The 26,856-nt window shown below is 42.3% G+C and overlaps 1 protein-coding gene across 2 annotated transcripts in view; it reads left to right on the top strand.

Annotated features, from left to right (window-relative positions):
• The window catches only part of WIF1 (Wnt inhibitory factor 1), a 310,473-nt gene that overhangs the window by 159,702 nt on the left and 123,915 nt on the right, over positions 1-26,856 (top strand). For both annotated transcript variants that reach the window (XM_085653433.1, XM_085653432.1), the window contains exons 4-5: positions 10,243-10,383; positions 17,974-18,069. In XM_085653433.1, coding sequence (XP_085509559.1) covers positions 10,243-10,383; positions 17,974-18,069 — 237 coding nt within the window. The remainder of the gene's footprint in view (positions 1-10,242; positions 10,384-17,973; positions 18,070-26,856) is intronic.

Genomic DNA, 26,856 nt, shown 5'->3' on the forward strand with positions numbered 1-26,856 from the left:
CATCTTCCATCAGCATCATGTTGCGTAGAAACAATTTGCACAGACAACGATTTGTGAAACAATATAGCGACACCCCCTTTCTTACTAGAGGCAGGGGAGTGTACAACTTGACCTACCCATTGTCTTTTCAACTTTAGAGATTCTTCTTCATTACAATGAGTTTCTTGAATGAAAGATCTTTGAGAGTTTAGTTTGGATAAATGAGAAAGTACCTTCTGACATTTGACGGGGTTGCCAAGACCACGAACATTCCATGTAACAAACTTACACATAATGGAGGAGCGGAGGGGTACAATATGGAAGGAGATGATACACTTCAGGGAAACAGCTAGGAAAAAAGAGACACCATAATTGATCAGAATAAAGGACAAAAACGTTAACATAATACACAATTCCAAAGGACATATGCAGTAAACAACCTAACATCAGGTAAGTAAAAGTGCAAACGAGGGGATAAAATAACAAAGCAAAGAAAGAAAGCGAGGACAGAAGGTAAAGTAAAAGAAGATAGATCAAGGAAAGAAATCCAGACCTAAAAGACAAAAACAGAAACAGATGCATGGGGCGTAACAGCACCAACGACAGACTGGACGGCAGAGACCAAGGTAAAAATAGAAAATTACTACACAGCCATATTAGAAAAAAGAGCAAAATGATTAGAGGACATTAAGGAACGGAGGGAGAGCCAGTTGCAGGAAGTGAAGAGAGGTTTTGAAGAAACAATTTCAGTTTAAAAGGGTCATCAAAAGAACTCGTGGAGCCTTCATGCGTGATTTTACACAAACATGGATGGAGGATGCCATAGCGAATATTCAACTGTCTCATTTGAGGACGGAGTGCCAGAAATTCCTTTCTTCGTGCGTTGGTAGCATTCGATAAGTCTTGTGAAATAAAGATGTTGTGACCCGACCAAGTAAGGTGACGTTTTGATTTGGCAGCTGAGAGGACTCGCATTAGGTCAGTAAACTCCAGAAACAACATGATAATACCTCTGGGTTTAGAAGCATTAGGTTGAAAACGACCAAGCCGATGGGCACGTTGAATGTTTAATGCAGGGTCAGGGGCAATGCCTAAGAGTTCAGACAAAAATTTCTTCAGAAAAAGAAGCAGATCTGGGCCCTCAAGATTTTCTGGTAAACCATAAAGGCGCAGATTGTTGCGCCTATTGCGATTTTCAAGGTCCTCAGTGTGAAGTTTGAGACGGTGGATTTCTTGTTCCAAAAGTGGGATTTTAGTAGAAATGTCCTGAACATCACTAATGCGTTGTTCCATGTCGAACACCTTAGCTTCAATAGTAATCCATCGATCTTCAATTAATTGAAGCTTCTCGTTAGTAGTGGCCATGAAAGATTTAAGACCCCGTACTTCATCCAAAATAGTGTCTAGAACAGGATTTTGAGAGGATAAAATGGGTGAAGGAGGGTCATTCTTGGCTCTCTTGGGTTTGGTACCAGACGAAACTGCTCTAGCCACATGTGAGACTTCGCTAGCCATCTTGGAATAATAAGATGGTCGAGAGGTGATTCTCAATAAGGACTTCCGTCTGCCCATCCGCCACAAAAATGACAACACTCTTTTGAATTAGTCTTCGGAGACCAAAAAAAAAGGCAAACAATCAAAAAGAAAAAAGAGATAGTATGTGCAGTAACGAATGCCACCTTCCGTCAGCACTCTGGTGATAGTATGCCCTCGTGAGCTAGACAGCGTGTCAATTGAGAAAAAATCAAACAAGAAATCACCAAGAGGCTAGGAAGTGTAACAAAAAATAAAATAAGCACACACTAAAAATAGGGCAAAGAGCCAGGAAAAAGAGAAAGTAGCTCAACTGGCAACACCTCTGGAGATACTATTGCAAGAAACATGCTGCAGCTTGGACATGCGGTGATATGGGGATGAACATAATCACCATCAGCTATATTAGGTGATATCTGGCAATAGTCATTTCTTATTGTAACACAAGATAAGGAATGAAAAAAAAGAGAGAAAAAAACGTTGCCGCGCGTTCATTATCAGAACGCTGGTTTACCTCAGAGAGTATAGCAAGGCACGAGCGGTCCACACAAAATGGCGGCCACCGCTCGTAATTGTTGAAGTGAAAACACCGCCGCGGTCACCGGGTTCAGGAAGGCAGAATCCAGGGTCAGGACGGCCACAATCGCCGCACCAACTCTTCAGCGCTTCAAATCCATCCTCGGTGGGTCCTCAGGGGCCAGATTACAGGCTGTTGCCGAAATAATACCTCCGCGTTCGAGCGGAGCTCACGGATCAGCCGCCATCTTGTCGCGGCGCGAGACCACGCCCCCTATTTTTTATGTTTTAACTACCTCATGATGCCCTATACCTTAACCTCGACATGCCATAGGAGTGGTATATGTTATGATTTTCTTCACAGTGGTCAATATCTTTATCACAGCATACCACAAATATATTACCTACTGGCGGTCGCCAGTAGGTAGTTATAGTTAGGACCCTCTTACCATAGGAAATCCGCAACATTCTATTTTGAATAACTTTGGCGCCGGTCGACGAATCCTCGCCAAATTTTCAAAATAGGTGGGGCGCTGCGCTCCGCTCCTACCCTGAAAGTCTCGGGGGGATTCGTCAAGCGGGGGCTGAGATAAAAGGGGGGTCCCAAAACGCGTTTTTCCCATGCATTTTTCCATAGGACCTTTAGACACAGCTACAGCCCGAACGGCTGAACAGAGTTCCTTGAAATTTGGCAGAGAGGTAGTCTACAGGTCAAGGAAGTGCCTTTTGTAGGTTTGGTGTAAATCTGTTCAGTAGATTCTGAGAAAATAGCCTTTAAATCAATATATATATCTGAGCCAGCTTACGGTGCGCTTACGGTGCGCTTACCGTACGCGTACGGTGACGTGCGCGAGTGCGATTCTGATTGGCTGTTAGATCTTAGTAAACATTCGAATCGGTCGAAACCAGGAAGCCGCGGCCGCCATTTTCTCTCTCGCACTCAGAGTGTGGATTAAAAAACAAAGGACAAAAACATGTAAAGGGGCTGTTTAGACAGCTCCTAAGCACCTAGCCATGTTGAGGGAGTCCCCAAAGATCCCCCAAGGCCAAAAACGGAATTTTAATTTTTTCGATAATTTCGCCGATTACGCTTACCGTACGCGTACGGTAAAAATTATTTAAAAAAAAAAATTATCCATACTCTCCCCACCCCATGTGCAAATTGTGCCCGAAGGGCACCATTTGTGCATGGCATATTACATATATGAAAAATTAAAATATTACCTTTCACAACGAAGCGCATCATATGTCCTCCATGTGCACACGGTGCTCGAAGTGCATCGTGCGTACATGGCCCATCTAGCGTAACGTGGGCACGCGGTGCGCGTAGCGCACCGCGTGCCCACCGTGCATGCACGGCACTAACTGCGTAAAGTGGGCGCGCGGTGCTCACTGCGTGCTCACTGTGCGCACACGGTGCGCGAAGCGCACCTTGCGCGCACGGAACGAACTGCGTTAAGTGGGCGCGCACGCCACGAATGGCGTAAAGTAACTTAGCATTTAAAAAAACGTACAAATTCACTGAAAAAACCATAGGTTTCACACACGTTATAGTTAGGAATTAGCATTTAAAAAACCTTGCAAATTCACTGAAAAAAACATAGGTTTCACACATGTTATAGTTAGCGGAAATTTTACTGATAAAAAAACAATGAAATTCCCCCGTTATAGTTAGTGCAGGCAACTATAACTCACGCGACCGCAATCTTCTGCTGATGACATATGTGTCTTTATGAAAAAAAAATATTTGTAATATATGTATAGCTAAAAATTTATGGAAGAAGACATGGGCAAATAAGTGTCTAAATACAGTATTAGCATCAGCAGAGGATTGCGGTCGCGTGAGTTATAGTTGCCTGCACTAACTATAACGGGGGAATTTCATTGGTTTTTTATCAGTAAAATTTCCGCTAACTATAACATGTGTGAAACCTATGGTTTTTTCAGTGAATATATATATATATATATATATATAAATTCACTTAAAAAAACCATAGGTTTCACACATGCACACATGTTATAGTTGGGTGGATATTTCACTCGTAAAAAACCAATGAAATTCCCGCGTTATAGTTACTTCAGATAACTATAACTCGCCCGCCCGCAATCCTGTGCTCATGACGTCACATATTACATCACTCATGACATGGTCAGTGGCATCACCCTTGACATCACTGATGACATCATCCTTGTGATAGAGTGGCGGTCGCGCGAGTTATAGTTATCTGAAGTAACTATAACGCGGGGATTTCATTGGTTTTTTACAAGTGAAATATCCACCTAACTATAACATGTGTGAAACCTATGGTTTTTTAAGTGAATATATATATAGATAATTCCTGCCAGATGTTATCGCAGAGCACATCATACGGTACAGTAGTGAATGAGTCTCAGAAAGGCGAAGTGGACAAGAGACTAGGTACTAAATCAAAAGGAAAGTCATTGCAATGGGATGTTAACTAGGAGTTTAATCCCGAAGCCTGAGAATGAATTCAGATATCTCAGTTAATCCACCCAAATTGCTTAAAGATTACATAAACGTTTTCTCATACATATCTCTTAATTTTTTTACATATTTCTTAATTTTATATATATTTTTTATCTGCATCTTTTTGCACAAATTACCTCACAAGGGTTTTCCTTTAGGAAAGCTTAGGTACCAGTTGGCGCCACTTTGCACTGTTATGCACTTTTTGCACTGTTCTTCTTGCAAAATTTTGCATGATCCTTTTGTATTTTCTTTGCAACTTTTTTGCACTTTACCTGGTGTTCGAAGACGTTACAATTAGGAAACACATAATAGACAATCAAACATGGCTGGGGTTTGAATGCTGTGAGCTATGGAGCAGGATCAAAAAGAAAAGATGGAGAAAAAGTGTGTTTAGATGGTTTACTCCTAAAAATTTGAATGGTTTATTGTTGTTGATTTATGGATTTATTGGTTTATAGCATTTCCTTGTTGCTTTTTGTCTCCAGTGTCGAAGAATTGGGAATGTATTTATTTCTTGTGGATATTCTGCAATACGTTTTATAGTCTATAGAAAAGCTGGGGGGCAGTAAGAAAAAGAAAAAAAAGAACCAAAAAAAAAAGAGTAAAAACAAGGAAGATTGCAAAACATCACACACACGTTCCTTTCTTAAAGAAAGATATGTTTAAAATGAAAAGTTATAATATATATTTTTTGCCCCCTGACGGTTTAAAAAACAGGTTTCGGACAAATGGTACTTCACCATAATGGAAAACTGTGGAAAAGTCTGATGTTAATGTTAATTGGGTGATGGTGGAAAAAGGAAGGAGGTATCCCTTTAAATAGACACTCTAGACATTGCTATATATATATTCCCAGTAAAGGCTAGAAACTACAGCATGTGTCATGGGTGAATATTATACTGCATGGGCTACACAGTCCCAATCTCAGACTCTTCTCATGGATGTCAAATGGTCTAATCCCCTACATGCATGTAGAGGATGACTCCTGTGTGGTGAGGGGTTATGTTTCTGCTAGTTCCTTCACAGAATTATTTCTACAGTGTTTTTTATGTATAGAAAACCATCTAAAAACCTCTGTGTCCAGACTTTATCTATTCAAAAAAGTCCATCATTCGTACCCTGGATATGGGTGCGGTAGATCCAATGCTCTCCCCTCTCAAATAAGACTCGCTCTGGGTTTCTTACACTGTCATTCAGTTGTTCAATGACTACCCAGTTTAGGTCGGCTGGTGTATGGGTATTCACGATTTAGTAATTTGCCATCTTTGCTGTAGTCTTTTTACAGCTTAAGTTACTCTTATGTCCTCCAATTCAGATCTTAACCTTTCTACACATCATCCCTTTGTTCCTCAGTTTGCAAGGGCACATCATTGTGTAAATTACAATGGTGAATTGCAATTCGTATGTATATTTAGAGTCCAAGTGTGCTTTAGATCTAAGTCTAGGGACTTTCCTGGTTTTGTTAGGTGGCACAAGCTGCAGAGACCACAGGGGTAGTGTTCTACTACCTTTGGGAGTACCCCATCTTCATTCTATGCTATACAAGTTCAGAGATCCCTCATCTACACCACATCTGACGTCGACCTTCCTCCAAGTCATTTCAGCTATTTTGTTTTGTCAATAATTTCGTATATCTAGTGCCTCATTCTTAATGTTTCTGATGACCTTGAGAAAAATGTGAAATAGAGGAGGCCTGACAATGAAGCAACGGAGATAGCAAAAAGCTACATATGTTTTAACAAAAAGGGAATATTGTTTCAGTTTGAAAACATGTTACTAAATTCCTAAGTTAATGATTGTTGTGACTGGAATATTAACAGAAATTTATTTGGGGCAGGTGCATAGATACGTCTGATCACTTATACATATGGAGGCATAGAACAGAGAATTGTAAGTGCTTGCTTCCAATGAAAAATGGGATAACTAGAAAGTCACTGGAGATCCTTACTCGAGGTCATTTACAGCATAGTGAAGGGCCTGCCAGCCTGCAGGTCAGCATAGATCATGGTTGTGCTCCCCTGGCAGGGAACTGTGCGCTCTGTTGTGAAAGCCCTGTCTGCTCAGCAGGGACTGACACCTTCAAAGCAAGCACTGGTGCCGTGGTTTCTCTGAAGGCGCAAGAATATGCCGAAAGGTCCCTAAGTTGTTTTAGTTCGACTCAGCAAATATATATATTTTTTTAAAACATTCTGCTAAAGCCAGCATTTGCTTTTGCAAAACAGAAAAGCGTGCAGGGGTTTTCACCCTACTCATCAGAGACCAGAAACCCTAGCCCATATTAAAGGCTTTCAAAAAATGCACACTGATTGATAAATAAAAATGTGAAAAGATGATGGTGTTTCGCACGTGGAGAACTTTCTAATATTTGAAACAGAGCCACCGCCATCTAGTTTGAAAGATATGTATTTCTGATCAGCTTTCTGATTATGGAAACTTCAGATTTAACTTGAGCTGAATGGGTCAAAGAAACATGAAGACAACAGCACAGCCCAGGAGGACTCTAGAAGCAAGGTCATTGCTCATCCCCTGGAATGTGGCAATAGGGGAGTCAACGTCTACTCGGTAGGCTGCTCGTTGTTTAGGGTTCTTCTCTCCTTTGGCTTTCTCTTCTCTCAACTCCAACCTCTAATTTCTTTTCTGCTGTTTCGAAGTCCTTTACAACTCTTCCCCACAGCTTTCTCACTGTCCTTCTCCAATCGCTACTTTTATGTTCTCCTCTGCTCTATGGTCTTTTCTCCAGCCTTCTTCCTAAGTTTTGCTCTGTTTTTGTTGTCCTTCTCCACTCTTCTGCTATCTTCCCTTGCTTTCTGTTCTACTTTTATGCTGCACTTCTCATCTCTTAGCATCACTTTTACATCTCCTCACTGACCAGCAGTTATTAGCACTTTTAAAGGGCAATTCGGAAGTTTGGTCCAAGTATTCATCCTCTCTAACCTGTGTTCCTGCTCTTATTATGGGCTGATCTAAAGACACAAGAGTCAGCTTCCCTTTTCGGGTTCAGGGCACAATGCTCCTGAGAGGGAAAAATAATTATGCTGCAATGGTCATATAGCATTTAAAGAGGCTGGCGGCGAAGTGACCATTGGTGGGCCCTCACACCATGATGCTACAAAAAACACAGGTGTTGAGAGACAGGTAACTACTAACAGCAGGGATCAGTGTAGACAGTCCACTTTGCCTGTCCGTTCACCTTTAACTTATCTTTAAACAAGCATTGGCATAGCCAATAGGTCTCGCCTTTGGGACCTTATAAGTGTTTAGCCATAGCTATTGGCACATGTGGAGGATGGTTACACTTGAGGCAAAAGTGCACGTAAAGCATCAGGCACGCTCGTGGCATTGCGCTATATTGATGCATCCCTCGAGGCGCTAAGCAGGTACCCTTCACAAGAGCAGCAGGGTCTGCGTGAAAAGTAAACAACTGAGGTCAGATGTCATGAGGTAATTGAGGGGGTGGGCGTGGACGACCCCAGCACTGCAGGTTGTGCTACACTGACATAGTGAGACTGCCTAATGCTCATTGTCACCGAAATATTTAGTGCCAGAGCGGTTCGTACTTATCTTTTTAGCGTGTTAATGTATCATTCGTTAATGTATCATTTGTGGGAACGTTTAACAGATCCTCAAGCGGACAGTAAACTTGCAGAAACCCACACGCATCCCCCAGTACAGCGTGGTTTGTTGGGAGCCAAATTATTTATGTCACACTTCGTACTACATTCGTCTCTTTATGCGCACTATATATAATACGTGTGACTGTAAACCAAATCAGTGTATCAACCTTGGAAGGATGAGTGACTGGTTTGGCCTTGCCCAGATTTGAACTTGCAGCAGGTGTCAGCTGTGAGTGGTTAACTCGCTGATCCCTCTTGCCTTCTGTATGGTTTAAAGAAATGAATTAGAAGCCTTGTCAGGGATAGTAAGTGCTATATAAATGCAAATACACTACATGTGGTCTGCGATAACATCTGGCAGAGAGGCAATGTTTTCAGAAGAAATCATTGCAACACTGGATGAACTTATAGTGATGAGAAGAGGTACAAATGGGCGCAACAGAGTTTATCAGCCTTTCTATTATATAGGGTCAGGGTGGATAGGAGTCATTTTCCTAAAATACCTTTTATTATTTATATTGGTTGAAAAACCTCATGCTTTGGTGTGGGTGGGTACTATGGAGCTAGTATTCCATGCTAATTGATTAATGTATTGTATTAAGATCTTAATTTGCTTTCTGTAATAGCTTGCTAGTCTGCAGATACCCTTGGGTTATGTATTTAGAAGAGTTCTGTGGATTCTGGATTTACTGAAGGATTCGGTAGGCGAACCGGCATCCTATGTGGCTGAAAATATTGAGATCCACAGAATGGAACAGCCCAGTGGATGAATGTTGCACTTTGTTCTCTAGATCAGAGGCCTACTGAAACAAGACTGTCTTATTGAGAAACCACGCGCCAATATCCTTAGTTGCTACTGTCATACCCTTGGGAGTTTTTATTCTCTAGATCTCCTTGGGAGGCAACGTAATTTTCAGAAACTTGAAGACCACTACATAGCTCAGGAGTAGCTCTTGAAACACACACCTCCAGAAGGGCCTGCAGTAACTCCAGGACCGGATATGTTGTCTGGCTTGTGGACTCCAAGAGGGGTAGTGGTGCCCAAGGGAATATGGGGGTTCGCGGCTACATCCAGTTTCGGGAGAGGAAACACGTGATCGCCTCTCTTGACTATACTCTCTTTGCCATTCTCCTTTGAAAAAAAGGGTTTGACCAATTTAAATATGAGGAACCTTTAATGTAGGCACCCTCAGTGAATGGAGGAAATCAGACAACAGAAGAAAGCAGGACCAGAAAGGTTGTAATCCACAGAAGAAAAAGAAACCAGGATGTAAAAGAGCAGGATATGTCAAGCATGTAGGTATCAATATTTAGGTGTCCAAGAATGAATCAGGATTGAAAGACTTGGGCATGGGGCTCCTTGATAGAGCTGGTAAGCTAGCAACCAGGTCCTGGCTGATGTGCGGTGTGTGTATCTCCATTTTTCATTAGAGCCTCACCCACAGTGATGCTAGTAGCCATTGGAAGAAAATGGCAGGCTCCATCTTACATATGGGGCATGACAGGCTCCATCGTGAATGGGGGAAAAAGCCACAGCTCCATCTTGGATTGAGATAAAATGGCGGGTCAAATCATGTATTTAAATTAAAACACTTGTGGCAGTTTCCTTCTCCTGTTTCAGTCTCCCTGTGGTAGAAACCTTTGCGGCAGAAATATCTGTGGTAAATGCAATCTCCCCGTGGAAAGCTTTGACACTTTGCTTGTGTCATGCTCAGAGGCTGTTGATTCTGCTGAACGAGGCGTCTAACAGTTTCCCATTTAATTGTATCCCTCAGCACTCTTCCTTCCCTAATGTAAGTCCTTTGGTTCTGTTGAGCAGATGCTTGCTTTAATGTTGCGTTTGGTATCATAATCCAAGTTGTAAGGAGCTACAAACCTGAAATTTAGCATGGCTGTGTCATCACTCTAAACTTGAGGATTTCATGTTGGCATTTCCTCATATTGTAAATCTAATAGGAAAATCACGTTTTCGAACGAATTTGAGATAGACTGTATACTAATTAAAAAAAAAAACAGTTGCAGAATTATACCATTACTTAAATATGGGATTTGCAGCATCTCAAAATGTGAAATGCACTGTTGTTTTATTTTTAAAATATGTTTTTTTAGTTGTCCAGATTGGATTTCCATGTCTCGGGGAAGAAGATGGAGTGGCAGCTTTTGAAGTCATCATCATCATTATGAACACGGAAGGAAACGTAATTCTCCAAACACCTCAACATGCAATTTTCTTTAAAACATGCCAGCAAGGTAACTGCCACCCAAACCGTTTGTGATTACCAGACACTTCTCGTTGAGTGTAAATGAGGTCACCACAGTCACGATGAGTGGACCTTCTAGAATGTTGCAAACACTTTTATCCATTTATGTTCCCCCATTATTTTTTTAATTTTCTAAAAGGTTTCTGGGGCTGATTTGATAACGAAATAAAGTGGGCATTATTTACCTGCTGTTATTTTCAGTATTTACCCAGTAAAGCCACCATAGGGTGAATCCCTTCCTTTGGATAACACAACAGCATTATTATCAGAATTATAGGGGTATTTCTTCCACCAGAAGATTCTCCATCAGCTCAGAATTGACGATTTAGCACTCCTTCAATGAATCAGGGTAATCCCCTTTTCACTCCAACTTTAAAGCAGTTCTTTACTCTACCAGCAATGAAAGCCAAGTAATATTTGTACCTAATCAGAATAACAGGTGATGTAGTCACGACATGAATGAGTGCTTGAATTAATCTCATCAACTGGTTTTTGCTCAGCCTCATTCCAGGCCATCATCCTCCACCCTGTATGCCACACTAGACAGAGACCAGCCATATGCACACCTGCCCTGGGGTCCAGCTCCAATAGGAACAATCCAGCCTGATTGCCAGACCAGGTCCACACCAATTGGGAACACAGGCAACCCCAGACTAATTTCAGCCTACTTAGGCCTCATTAGTGAGATATTGCTTGAGCGAAGGTCTACATCTGGGCATACCCATCTCACTAGGGTGATGGAAGAAATGCTTGAGTTAATCAAAGCCACTGGCGATTGTGCTCGGCCAAGGCTGGTTGCATGTAACTAGTTCCTTTCTGAAGTGCATGGTGAGTAAAAAACATGATGGTCCTGCGATGAGGTTGGAGTAATTACCAATGGCTGAGCATTATTTACAGGCATCACTTTTTAGTTTTCCTCAGTTTCTCTCTTCTGCGATACTGAGTTTGGAATGATGCAGATTTTTCCTTCATAAATTTTGCCTGACAAAAATTGTGTTATGAAAAACCCAATGGCATACAGCAATTATTGTATCTCTTGGAGTCTGACTCATGTACAATCTCCCTCTTGCGCCCAAATTGGGGTTTTAGGCCCCTTTGGTATAATGGTCTTAAGAGTGTTTAGACCTGAAAGCTGCCTCTAAGCACAGACTAATAGACAATTCCCTCTCCTATGAAATCCTTGTATTGTAGTCACTTAGGGGCCATCCAATTTTTAGGTCAAGCATTCAAGACCTCTTGTATATACTATACTATATATTTCTCTTGTGGGCTTAAAACCATCCCCTTTCTTTTTGCGTGTTTCAGTGTCCTTTAAAAATCCTTGCTTGCTAATGGTCAGTCCCTCCTTTTTCTCTTTCGTTCCTCCCATGGAGCAGGGACCAAGTACTGTATCTTTATGCTTTGGTTGCTTATCCATTCCTTTGGGGACTATTTTTTTTTATTATTTTCTGCTCGTGTCACATTGTGGGTGCGTATTCAGCTTCTGGGCCCATATTACATTGCATCTTCCCTCCCACCCCTGCTGCTCCTCCTCCTGACCCATTTCACTGGAAGAACCACCCGCAGCTAATTCTCCTGAGGACGTTACATTTGTATTTTCATTTTTAATTATTTTTTGAATGTTTGTGATATTCGATGGTTAGGCATATTTTGAGATCTTTTAGTAGGATATATACTTGTTTTAGGCTTTTTTGTAATTTTGGACACCGACCGTCTGAAGCCGGCTCGTATCGCCAGAGTTGTCCTGTGTGCACCACTCATTAGAGTCCCATTCGCTTGATCCAACAGGTAACAGATGAGTAATATTGTGTGGATGCGTACCACTTATAGGCTTAATTTAAAGGCACTCTCTGAGATACCGTGCAGATGCTTAAGGAAAAACGTATCTAAGAAATACTAACTCAGCATTCTTCTTTCTATGTGAACATGCACTTCTTGTAATGAAATTCACTAACAACAGTTGTGAGGATCTGCGCAGACGTGCACTTCTTATTACGCCCACAGTAACTGTAACTCATTTTACTAAACCTTCCACTACTAACACATGGCACGGATGCGCACCGCTTGTTGCTCTTTGTATGTATATATATACTGAACCAATTAGCCCAACAGTTGATACATTGCGCGTACACTTATATTGGAGTGTAGATCTTGCTCCGTGCTGGTTAATGTTATGTATGGCTAACCATACTGTTCCATTATGGATGCCATGATTATACAATCTAGCTGCTGGTGGCCACCACAGTTCGTGCACGTAACATGACCTCCATTTCAGGTAGATCGTGCTGGCTTTTCCCTGCGAGCAGAGGCCATCCTGGGGCTGGTCTATTCTCTAGTGTGGGTAGTGAAAGGGATTTCACACGTTAAGTCCGTCTTCGAAGATTTCGTTGCAATAGCGTCCCTCGTGTGCACTTAAGTGCTTGCTTTTTAAATAATATGAAAAGCCAAATTGTTCAGGGTAACAAAGCTCAGTGATAGATGTGGAAGCTCGCAGTCTTATATACTGCCTCCCTATTGTATTAATATGTAGATTGGTAATTCTTTTTTACCTTGCTTCTTGGTTTGCGTGCTTCAGAAATGACCTGGTGATATGATATCTTTTTCTGTGTCCACTTCATTGGTCATCAGGTTAGGTATATTTCTCTGGGTCTAGTGAGATGCAGACCATTTAGACCCTTTTCACGGTGTGTAGCCGTTTTGATTTCCATAAGTGATTCTTGCACAGGCGCAATGCCGGGTGCAGCTATACCATCATTTGCACAATTCTTCTATTACCCTGAATTTGGCGGTTTTGATGTTTTTGCATCGCTCTCTGATCCCTTTAGAGCCAGTGTTGTGCACAGGTGAGGTGACCTGCAGTTGGGAGTTCTGAGCTTGTGCAATGTGCTTCCCACTGAGCAGGACCAGCAGACAATAGTTACCTGCCCTGCCTGGTCGTCATGACTACTGCATCTGACATTCTCAAATGTCCCAATATTGAGTGGCGTCAGCATCCAAATACCTTTTTTTCAAACACACAGCTTGTTTGGCGCCAGGTGTGACAGGTATTTTTAAAAGCCTGTAAGTAAGTCGATCGCCAGTTCGAATAAACCTTAAGATAGGAGAGAAAATGAAAGCTATGTACTTATTACTGTTCACGCCACCGTCTTGTTTGTTGCACTCTATTCACTCACGCAAAGCGGTTGGAGTGAATGTGTATAATTATTTTTTCTTTCTATGCCCCATTGTTTTTAGGCACGATCAAATCATGCCACGGTTGAAAACGTCAATTTATTATTGCTGCCCCACGCTTGTCTTTTTAGTTGGCTGCAGCGTCACATTGCATTTGGCGTGTCAGTAATTCAAACCTGCTTCTTGCACAGCAAATCCTCACTTTGTTTTTTAAGACGTATTTTTAAATCTATATTTGGGTGCAACAAGGCAACAAAATACTGCTCATGTTTGTATCTCCTGCCCTGTGAGTTTAGCCATACTAACTGCCTTTCTGCATAACGGACTGGCGCCATGACTTTATGTTATTCTTACATTTAGTTACAACACATGAACCATTTGCCTTAAGTGACTGTTCTTGTGTGTTTTTGCTGCCGGAGTTGGCATACCAGCGCGGTGCACCCTGCGGATATCATCAGCAGGCCTGGACCCATGGGGGTTTTCAGGTCGTCATAAGTGTTTTGCCTTCCATTAAATCACCCTCATCTGTTATCGTGCAGGATGAGTTTTGAAGAAAAGTAGATTAAATGGCAAACCTAATCCTTGATCACGTTTCTCATCCTAACAAATCCTGCTTCTTTTTGGGCCTTGTAAGAGAACTTTATTTCCAAGGCAGCGTCATTGTAATGGGGCACACAACCTGTTGGCAAAGTTTATTACAGGCATTAAATCCCACCAATAATATTAGTGGTACAAGGCATTCATTAGCTGCACCTCTCTACTGGTACACAATGCTTGGTTCTTTCATAGTAGCCCCTGCCTAGTCCACTCTGGTCGTCCATATGGGCCTTCTGGCAAACTCTCCCTTATTAAAATGAGCAATTCCCCATTCCCAGGCCCCTCCCAGGGTGGGATGGCCGGTACCTTCATCTTCATAAGACTTGTTACTTTGCTTTGAGCCTGTAATTTGGCGTACACGTTTTATTTTGAGTGCAGTTTATTATTTTGTTGTTGCTAATGGATGCAATTTGGGCTTGATATAACCTAAAACATATTCTGGAATTATGCCGTGATTGAACCACCCAGGATAATGTGCTGCATGACTAAACACTTATAAGGTCCTAAAAGCGAGACCTATTGGCTATGCCAATGCTTGTTAAATGTGGGTTAACCACGCATCACACTAAGCGTTTTTCACTTGCAAGTTACAGAAGAGTATGCAGAATTTAGAGTGAGCCCAGTGTGGTGAGGGAAATGCAGTGTAACTATAAGAACACTTTAGAAAGCCATACATTTTTGTTAGTTCACAAATATTTCACACTTTACAGCCTACATCACCGTGGTCCCTGCGCATGTGGTCGCCAGACTTTCGGAAAGTTTAGACATTTCAGTTTTCATATGATGTGTAGCAAGGGCTGCCATGTAAGGATAAACAATATTATTTAATAAGCTTATGAGAATCATATAATAAATGTAAAATTCTATAAATTGCATAACAGTCCGCAAGTTTGCTGTCTTCATTGCCAATCGTCTGCACGTGAAGACACAGGAAAACGGGTGTAAGTCAGCAGCTTTAGAAAACACCAGACACACGTGCACAGAATGGATGGCTAGCGTAATTACGCACATATAGTTTGGAAATGTTTGTCAATCCGTCCAATGCCAATTACTTGATATCTAGAAGGAGGAGTAGGCATTGCATATCGTAGTTTAGACGTGTTTTATTTGTTAATCAGAAACCTGTTTGTGTTATTTTTTAATTACAATACTGTAAATGAGCTAAAACTCTTTTCTGGTACTGTGGGAGCCGTTAATGACACTCACCAGGACAGATGACACCTTGCTGCTCATATATGATCAGAACCTGCTCTCGGTAGGATTTAGAACCTCTTTGCGCAAGCCACATCAAAGTCCTGGAGGCTGAATTTCAGGTAAACTGGACTCAGACACACGCCGGGCGCCTGTGCTCTCTCCCTGATCCCAGGAAACAAGTCTATATGTGAGGCTGATGACGCTCAGCTCTGTGGAAGCTGCAGGAAGAGCACTCATCTGTTTTCCACAATGAAAATGTTTGGATGCGAGACTTGTATGTGTCAGTCCTGTAAGACTTGGATGTCTGCTTCACTCTATCATAAGCATCATTCATGGAAAAACATTCACAATGCTAATCATTTTGGATTTGATAAGGTGAATAATTTTATAACAGGCTTCACTTGCACACAGCATATGTACAAAATGGGCCGCATTAGTGCAGCCTTCCCTGTCACCCAGAGTAGCACAAGAGAGGTGACTGCAGCAGAAGGGGAAGTGCAAGGTTCACTCACACACCGGGTACAACACGGGGAGCAACAGGTAAAGCGTCCCTTACTCCCAAAAGAGGTGCAAATGGACTATCAACAGTGAAAGCTTGTCTCCCTCACATAGCAGTCGCAAAGGGGGCACATCGGTGGAAATGTCCCACCTTCATAGAAAAGGCATAGAAAGCAGCACAGGTCCAGCTTGGCCAGCATCACTGCCAGCCTCCCTTCCTCTCAGACCAGATACAGCTTGGGCAGGAGAAGTGTTAGCTCCTCTCCCTCACAGAACATTTATAGCATGGCAGAGGTAAAGCAGGCCGTCCTTTTTCACAGAAGGCAGTAGCAGTGCAAGAGGTCCTTCCCTGATGTACAAATACAGTATAGCAGCAGGAGTGCAGGCTTCCATCGCTCACAGACCACGTACAGCTAGGCATCACCAGCATGCAGGCTACACACAGATTTCTGGAGCAGGTGCTTAATCCATTGCGGTGAGTGTACAGATGGTTGTGTACAGGAATATGCGAGAGCTGCCACCACTCTTGCTCAGGTATCATCCTTTGTCACAGCACTCGCTGTCACTCTTTTCACATTTCCAGCTTTCCAGACACAATTCCTCCAGTACCTGAAGTCCTTACTGTAACTCCTCTTGATATCATTTCCTGCTGTCTAATGTAGGCTCTGTCTTCTGAGGGAGTTTGGTGTTTACTTTTCTTTCTCCAACTTCAAAGTGAGAGGATGTGTGTGACAATCTGGCTGTGTGCGGGAAAGGAAAGGTTTTATTTCTAGCACGCAACAAAATTTAAACATCTTTAAATGAACTGTCCAAATAGTTCCGAATCTATCAGAATTAGTAAAGCACCAATTAGACACTTTTTTTTATAATTGTGAAGTGTGGCAGAGGCAAATACTTTAGTACAATCATAGCAAATCAATAAACTAGGTGATGCTATTACTCCACATTATCGTTTATGCACTGTAGAGTTAATGTACAATTAAAACAGTGTGTGCAAATGTAATGGTCATTTCAGTTGAAAATGTGTTGTCTGTGGTGGCAGTGCACTACCACACATGGCATGGCATACTTCGCTTTACGCCACTCCATTCCACAACACTCTAATCCACGACACCCTACCCCACTCTATGACACTCTACTCCACTCTAGACCACTCCACTCAAGGCCACTCTACGACACTCTACTCTATGACACTCCACTCCACTCTGCAACACTCTACTCCCCTCGAAGCTACTCCACTCTGCGACACTATACTCCACTATAAGTCCCTCCATCGTATGGCATTTTACTCCACTCTATGCCACTCCACTCTACGTTACTCCACTCTGTCAGACTTTACTCCACTTTATGTTTTTAGGTCTCGCCTGACCCAGCACATGCGCTGATCTGGCGAGACTTATTGAGAGGGCTCCAAAAAGTGCTACCAGGCCAGCCTAGAGCTCCAGTGCATGTGCGCGGGCGCGCGCGCCGCGCTTTACTGCGATTACTTTCACTTTTGCGTCCGCACAGCCGCTTTGATGTTTGATCGCGATCACTTTCAGCCAAGAGGTCTCGCTTTTGGGACCTTATAAGTATTTAGTTATGCAACTGTTGCATGGCTAAACACTAATAAGGTCCCAAAGGCGAGATCTATTGGCTATGCCAATGCTTGTTCCACTTCACTCTGTGATTATTAGTAGTTGTGTTTGTACTGTTTTTGGCAGCACTGGCAGGGGCAATAGGTGGTGCAAGCTGCAGTGCCCCCCCCCCGACAGAGGCCTTTGCCACTTATTAATATGTTTTTTAATAAATTAAGCATTCAAGAGACCTGCTTAGTGGGCTCCTTGCCAGTTTTCCTCCCCAAGGCCTCAGACATCTGCAGTAGGCCAGAACTCTAGTGTCATAAAACATGCAAGTTTATTGTGGCTAGGGTGAGGGGATGGAGTTGTCATGCTTAAGATTGTAAAGCTAAAATGTGATTGCTGAAAATATCTGGGACCCTAATTGTAGATTGCACAGGTCGTCATCATTTTCATCATGACACTTCAGATGTCTTGCCAGGGCCCACAGATGCACTAGCTGCCTGCTGTAGGATTCTGCTTTCTCCTAATTCAAATTTCTGCGTTTCTTCTTTTTCCAGCAAAGTGCCCCGGTGGGTGTAGAAATGGAGGCTTCTGCAACAACAGGCACGTGTGCGAGTGTCCCGATGGATTCTATGGCCCCCACTGTGAGAAAGGTAATGCACTGTATGTTATTGAAATGTTTTCTACAGTAGAGTGGAAGGCAGGATAGTGCGGTACACTTAAACTAACAACAATAAATAAAATTAAAAAATCCAATAACACAAACTCTGAAGATCCAGAGGCAGCTTATTTTGTATAACACCCTATCCAAGAGGCATAGGCGGCAATCTTTCACATGGATGACCTATTTCCTAGCATGATCATAAGTCACAAATACAGAGATCATAGTAAAGTTTTCAGTTGTTTTTCCTTGTCAGGAGTAGGGGTAAAGAATTTGAGTTAATGGTAATATCCTGCCCAGTAAGTCACTGGTTTATGGTCTTTTGAAACATGGGGTGAGCTGTCTAAAATGGGACCTGTTACTTGTGCTATGACAACCACCTGAAAGCTGTATTGTCCGCATTGTAAATGCCTATTTTAATGGGAACAGGCAATATTTAGCCTAGCTGACAACAAAAGCGTGTTCGTGCTCTCAAGCTGAGGGTGATGGATTCATAGATACCAAACCTGACAATCAAGCATGCTGCAACGTGAGGCACTCACTTTGTTTTTGCATTGTGTGCCTCTCCCACTAGGTGAGCTCAAAGCATGCTAGGACAGTACAGCAGTTCGATTCGGTGTAGATTCGTGTGTTTTTGATGGACAATGTGTTTGGGACTGAAAAGTGTTAGATGTTATGGTTTCCTGAATAAAATATTTGTTGGTGTGGAATGGACTCTCATTTCCTGGTGTCTGAATACAAACAAATGGGTATTTTAGCCTGTTTCAGTATGTGTGCAGCGTCTAAGTGATCTGTCATACTTGTCTGCCTTCTTGTTCCTATTTGTGGCCCAATGTCTACCTATCCTGCTTGCATCTCAGAGCCTACCTACAACAGTGTGTGTATGTGTCATTGCCTCTTTGTTCCAGTTAGTTTGTGCCTATCCCAGATTATGCTAGTATCTTGCCTTGGGTGACCAGTTAAACGTGCAGTATTTGACCACAATTGCAACACAACATTGGTTTTGGTCACAGCATAGAATTCAGTTAAAGCTCAAATGTGACATACTCTGGCGATGTGGCATACAAGGTATACATAACGATGTGATGTTATAATCATCCGTCAGCTACCCCTGAAATCTGACAGGTGAGATATCCTGGGCATTGGCACTGCTTGACCCCCATCAAAGCAGGGCTTAAACCTACAAATACATAGGCAAGTTTGAGTAAACCCATTTATTTTCCCCAGTGCTGTCTGGTATTGCAACTTCTCATACTGCAGACATAAGCATGGTAGCTGTGCTTACTCGTCACTGAGGCGTTACCCAAAGTGGGACAAAGGTGGAGCCCCAAAGACTCCATTAGAGCTGCTTGACACCTAGCTCTGTGGGGGCAGGTGCCCTGAGAGGAAATTATACATACAGTCACCCTAGCCTGCAATTATTGGTGATAGTGTGTGAGCCCTGCCCAGGGACTTAATGGACAAGCACAGAAAGACCCTCCAGATGCACCCCATGCAAGTAGTTCCTACAGACAGGGAAATGAAGTTCTCCCCATGGGAGATGATACATTGGGCACAATGCTGACCGATTCCTCTGATAGGTTAAACAAGATCCTGGCAGCGGTCCAAGACTTCCATAGGGCACTAGAAGTTGAGATAGATACTCTGGTGATTGATCTAGGCTTATCATAGAAATGTGTTGGATAGGGTGACAGCGGAAATCAAAATGTCAGTAATTGAACCGGCATAGCTGACCTCCAGAGACAAGACAGCTGGTAGATGTGTTAGAGAGGTATGGACCTGAAAAACCAAGCTGAAGATGCATTCCTGCCGGAATAAATGAAAGGACAACACATGGAACTACACCTAGAAACAAGAATTGGCATAGCCAATAGGTCTCACCTTTGGGACCTTATAAGTTTTTAGCCATTGGTACGGTGAAGGGGAGCATGATGGGGCAACAAAAATTGAGGTACCTGTCTGAGACCCAGCCTTTATTTTCACTTGAGCCAATTCATGCATTTTGATATTCTGATCAGAAGTGCACCGACAGATGGGTAGATGGGAAGTCGGAAGATGCCCACACATGACAGTGCCCCTGAAAGACCAAGGATGTTGAGGGGTCATGCATGTGTCCTGATTCTGACTCAGACATATTGGTCTTTTAGATGCCTTGCCCATAGAGAAATATCTCAAGGCCAGACCGACTCTGTAGCGGGTGTATGCACCACTCCCCATGTAAAATCAGGAATTTGTAACACAAAGCTTTTGAAATCAACAACAAGTAATTTGTAATGCAGCACTTCTAAAATAAGTAATAAGTCATGTGTAATGCAGCACTTCAGTGCCCTCACAAAACCACTAGTGCTCTGAAATTGAGCTTCCTATTCATAGAACGTTGGAACACTCAGGAGAGCAACATACAATATACGACTAAACATCATTGACAGTGGTGGTGCTCCAACGCCTGACAGTCTTTAGCTCACCATTCGGTACCCAGTCTGAAAGAATCTGCAAAGAGTACATGTCAAACACAGGAAATATTTGTGTCAAGGGTCTGTAGTAATCATGTTTGCAGCACAGGGGACCAATGAACAAAGGATTCCTGGATTTATTGAAATATATAGAAATTTGAAAGAGTCTGGCTGTCGACGTAGTTTCAAACTCAAATGTACTTGTCCAACCACCAGAGAACATGTTTGGACATACTTAAACAAATTACAACTTCCAGCTGTGGGAATGCCAAAGGTTGTTATCCCAACCACAAAAATGTTCAAAGGTTTAGATTTAAATAAGCCTAGACAGCCTGCCGTAATTAAACTCCCTATGCTAAGAAAGTAATCAACACAGTCTTTTAGAGTATATAAAACAATCTTATTCAAAGCTAGGAGTAAAATAGTACCTTTCAATGCTAACAAGGACACTGTCAGTAACAACGACAAGTTGCCATTGTAGCTTGGCAAACAAGTTGCCATTGTAGCTTGGCAAATTAAAAAGAAAAGACACGCATGCTGAAATGTGCTTAAAGCAAGCCCCAAAAACAACAAGGAGGCACTGCTCGCTTCCGCAGGCAAAATGCCGTGGGATGCGAGGAATGCAGCTGCCTCCCCTGCGCGCCCCTGCTCGCTCCCGACAGCAAAACGCCGTGGGAGTGACCAGTAAACAAAGAGGTGGGACATACACCGGCCTTTGGCCAATTGCGTGCTTTCATTTTTGAAAGCCACACGCAAAGGCCAATAGAATGTGTGGAAGTTGAAAAACCACACGGACGAGTTTTCTGAAAGTCTGGAGTCATTCCAAGATGCCCTGTCCTAGGGCAGCGCATGCACGTTGCACTAGGCTCGACCTAAAAAGGGTCAGAGAGAAGATGGCACCGGAGCCCTTGTCTTGATTCTTCACATTAGTGAGGACACATAGGTTTCGGTCCCACCATCACTGCCGAGTGTGTCCACAGACCCATTATAACCAAAGTGTGTGAACTACCAAGACAGGTCAATATCCTCCAAGAAGGCAGGCTGAGAGGGCTGCTGATAGAAGAAGGAGCAAAAGTATACAAATTATGGCGAGTTTACCTGGTACTGGATCGGTAAGCAGTATACCGGGCAATCCAGAGGGAGAAGGGGGAGAGGGGGGAGAAGGGAGCATTCAACCACCACCCTCTGAAGTGCAAGTGCAAATGGTCGAAGACTTTGAAGGTAGGGATGCCAAAGTTATTTGTCCCCCTTCACTAGTTGTAGTGGCTTGTAATGCTCCTCCTGTGTCTGTCGATTCTTCTTCACTCATAGACATTGTTGCAACTGCCCCAAAAAAATTTGTACATCGCGCCCTGGTTCCCAGCGGGAAGGCTTATGCCTCTGACTCTTTTGATACCGATAAAGATCCGTCGGATTTTTATTCTATATCTGAAGGTTTGGAAGAGCTTAGATGGTCTCAAGAGTCAGATTCGGACTTAGATTCCGAAATTAATACTGGTCCTGATACCGCACCAACTGAAAGCGATTATGATTCAGATCATGGAGAGTCTAGGGAGAGCAGGCGGTCTGTGCTGCGGAAGAGAAGGAGCCTTCATGGAGCATCGGGGTCAGCACGGGATTATTCCCTAGCGGTGCTACCAAATTCACAGGACCATGCCTCTGTGTCTCATCCTGAGTTGCCCGCCATTGAGCCGCAAAGCACCACATTATCAGCTGTTATGGATACAGTACTCCAGGCTATCGCTTCCCACCGGGAACAGACTTCCAGGGATGGTCGCAGGGCGCAAGTAGCCCTTCATAAAGTTCAAGGTGTGGTCCGGAAGCTTTCTAAAACAGTCACAACCTTCAACACAAGACTGACGGAGATTGAAGATCGTATAGTTACCAACGAAACTGAAACCACTACAATTCAGAAAAAAGTGGAGGCTCATGAAGATGATTTGAAAGACGTCAGGTGGAAATTGGAGGAAATGGAAAATCGCCTTCGACGCAACAACCTTCGTGTACTCGGAATACCAGAGAAAATTGAGGGGGATGATGTACGCTCATTTATAATCCAGCTGTTTAAAGACACACTCCCCGAGCTGGCATCTTGGAACTGGGACTTAGAAATTCAACGTGCTCATAGAGTCCCAATTACTTTAAAGTCCTCACCACAAGGGGGGTACCCCCGTGCAATTCTGGGTTTTTTCGGTAATTTTTTACTCCGACAGGCTATCGCGGAGAAAGCAAGACCTGAAGCTCGGCGTAGCAGAGGCGCTATCTCCTATTTTGTGAGGCCTGATTTTTGTCACACTACTGTTGAGAGGAGATGGCGTCTCCGCCAATTGATCAAACCCTTTCAGGAAAAAAAAGTGCAGGTGTATCTTAACAACCCTGCTAAGCTTAAAGTTATTCACAATGGTCAGGCTAAATTTTTTTCCTCAGAAATTAAAGCCAAGGAGTTTTTGGATAGCCTGCCTTGAACCTGAACCTTTAAACTTTAAACTATCTTGTTTATACCATGCATATTACATATTACATATACTAGCAGCACTGAGTGCGGAAATGGCTTGGATTGCTTAGCTTCTCTACCCTTTTTTGTTTCTTTTTCTTCATTTTTCTTTCTTTACCTTTTTGCTCTTTCTACTACGGTTGCACCCTTTTGGCCTTATTGGCTTTTCACCCTTGAAGGTTATTCTTTATATGCTGGTTAGGGCATATCTCTCCATCGCCTCAGACTCCTTTGGAGTCTCATGCCCTGTTGGCCGTCGTTTGGGGAGGGGGGGGTTGGGAGAGGGAGAGGGGGAGGGGGGGGGGGGGGGGGGAGGGAGGGGGAAAAAATACAAAAATGAGCAAGTTCATACAAATAAGGTAATTTTCAGTTTTCTGTACACAGAATATATCCTAGTAATTAGAGGGGACCAGATTAAGATTTATGTTTTGTTTTTTATACAGCCTTTTGTCTTTTTGGTATTTAGATCTGGAAATTTTTCTTGTTTCTATAGATGGGGAGAGTAAAACTCTGTAGTTGGAATATTGCGGGCTTAAATGACAAAAATAAAAGGGCACAATTATTCCAACTCTTGCGGCAGGATCCTGTCGATATTTTATGTCTACAAGAGACGCACATTTCAGAATCCGATAAAGAACTGCTTAATATTCCAGGATATAACGTTATTATAGCAACATCACAAACATCTAAAACACGCGGGGTTGCTATTCTTGTAAAGTCCTTAATCGGTGATCCTATTCGAACACTGGCCGATAGTCACGGCAGATGGGCTATAGCTCAATTAAAATCTGGTCTCGTAATTTGTGCAATCTATGGCTCAAACCTGGACGATCCCCTACTCTTTAGAGATCTAGAGTTGGAATTAGCCTCTTGGTCTGGACCCCTTATTTTATGCGGGGATCTAAACATTGCTACAGGGAGTCATTTTTATAATCAAGATTTTACAAATTACAAGGGACGTAAACCTAGGGTATATAGGGCCTTGCGTCAATTGATGGATAGCCATAATTTACAGGATATATGGGGGCTAAAGAAGAAAAATGATGACGGATTTACTTATTGTTCATATCCACACAACAAGTATGTCCGAATTGATTATATTATGTCATCATTAGAGCTCCCGCTTTTGGTAGATATAATTAAATCCCCGAAAACGATCTCAGATCATAACGCACTTACCCTTATATTTGACTCCCCAAACAGTATGAAGCCGAAAACGCAATGGTCCTTTGATAGAAAGCTACTTGTTAATTATCAATATATAGCCCATATCACATCTTGGGCCCAGGAATTTTTTGATTGTAATCAGTTTAGTGCCTCGAGACTGATCGTATGGGACTGTTTTAAAGCTGCATTAAGGGGGGAGACTATTGCGTTTGTTGCTAAACGCAAAAAGATAGAAGATAATATTAATCTGAGCTTAATGCGAGAATTGTCAAACCTCGAGACACATCATGCTACCCAGATACAACAGGGAGCTCCAACTCTTGATACTCTTCAAAAAATACTGGTATTAAAAGCTGATATTAACGGTACCTTAACTAGGAAAGCGGTAGAAACATATGAAGCCAATAAAAACAGATTATATGAATCCGGAGAGAATGTAGGCAGATATCTAGCCCTCCGAACACGTCAAAAACTATCTCAAAACAAGATTCAGAAGATTGAGTATGAGGGTCAGGAATATGCCTCTTCATGCGAGATTGTAGAGGCATTTAGAAAATATTACCAAAACCTGTATCACAACGATAATTCACACTCTGATAACGCCTTAAAAACTTTTCTTAAAAATTGGCTATCGGATCAGGATCTCAATCCGGTGGTTGACGATTTAGTTAAAGAAGATCTCGAAAGAGAAATTTCAATGTCGGAGCTGGAGATTGCACTTTATGATCTAGCAAATGGCAAGGCAGCCGGACCGGACAAAATTCCACTTGATCTGTATAAGGTGCTAGGCAAACAAATTCTACCTTATTTACTGGACCTGTTTCTGGGGGTTCAGTATCATTCACTTCCACCTGAGTCATGGAAACATACCAACATAGCCATTTTCCTGAAAAAAGGCAAACCCCCACATAATCCATCCTCCTATAGACCCATATCTCTGATAAACTCTGACTCAAAATTATATGCTAAAATTCTAGCTAATCGGTTGAGTGGGATCATCGAACATCTTGTCTCCCCATGGCAACATGGCTTTATCCCAGGTAGGGGTACTACGGACCATACGCGGAGAGCCATTACCCTTTTTGATATCATGGGCAGCACGGGGGGCGAGATGTCGATGATCCTTCTCGACGCCGAGAAGGCATTTGATCGCGTATCATGGAGCTTTCTTTGGAACATCCTGGAATTTAACAACTTTGGGAACAAGTTCATCAGAGCTATAAAATCTCTATATATCGATCCTAAAGCAAGAGTCTCCATTTGCGGTGCTGAGTCAGAGTTTGTTGATATACAGAGAGGCACGAGGCAAGGATGTCCTTGCTCTCCTATATTATTTTCTCTTTATATTAACCCATTAATTGTTAAATTGCTTTCCTCACCCGTTATCCGGCCTATTGATATTGGTGTGTCATCGACGAAAGTCCTGGCCTATGCCGATGATGTGGCCATTTTAACGACAAATCCTGCTGATGCCGTTCAGGAAATCGAATCAATCACTCAGTCCTTTGGCCTCTTTTCAGGTTATTCCCTCAACAAGGATAAAACAATGGTTCTGTGTACAAATAATACGGTCTTTGATAGTCCTCTAAGAGTGAAACAAGCCACCTATTTAGGTATATGTCTCTCTTCTGATGTAAGGGAAATTGATCATCTCAACTATACTCCCTTGATTAATAAAATTAAGGTTGACCTTAGGAGAGTAGATAATCTACATCTATCTATAATTGGCAGGGCCAATTATTTAAAAATGAATATTTTGCCAAGAATACTCTACCTGTTTCGAGCAATCCCGCTTTTACCTGGAGATAGTTTTATTAAGATTATTGACTCCTCCATGTCTAAGTTTATTTGGAGCTTTGGAAAGATCAGAAGAGCCCTATCGTTTTTAACTTTGCCCCAGAGGAGAGGAGGGCTCGGTATTCCTAGTTTAAAATTATACTTATGGGCAACATTTCTTCAACAAATGGCTCTATTATTTAGTTATAAAACTACTATCTCGCTTAGTATGGAATATTATATCCCTTCTATTTATGAGCTGAGTCTTGGAAATAAATGTCAAGGTTTATTTTTAAGGCAGGTTGAGCAACTATACTATAAAAAAATCAAGCTAAGGGTAGTCACGGATGCTTGGAAGGTTTGGAAATCTGTATCTAAATACTTATCAATTCCAAAATACTCGAAATACACCCCCTTATGGCGCAGTGCTATTATACCTATTAGTCTTAATGATTCTACCACCCGTAGGTGGGAACTTTTAGGTATTAATACAGTGGATGATTTCTTTGGCCAGGATACTACATTGTCATTTGGACGGCTACAACAGAAATTTAATATTCCATCTACTGACTTTCTGAAATACCTTCAGGTGTTTACAAGCATACGTGACTGTATTCCCAGAATTAAATTGGACAACATTAAACTGTTTTCTATCATTGGGAAACATTCTACTAAGATCGGCACTTTTTATCAATTGCTGAACCAAAGTACTCCAGATGATTTAGAACGGGTTGAACAGGCTTGGGCCATAAGGTTAGCTAATCCAAATGTTGATGTTGATCTTTGCTTGGTCCTTTCATCTGAGCTTTTTATTCCCTCGAATCTTAAAGCCCAATATTATAGAGTTCTTAATAACCTTTATTTTACCCCCGCAAAGTTATTTTCTTGG

This window comes from Triturus cristatus, chromosome 4_1 (assembly GCF_964204655.1).
Source record: "Triturus cristatus chromosome 4_1, aTriCri1.1, whole genome shotgun sequence".
NCBI classification, from domain to species: Eukaryota; Metazoa; Chordata; class Amphibia; order Caudata; family Salamandridae; genus Triturus; species Triturus cristatus.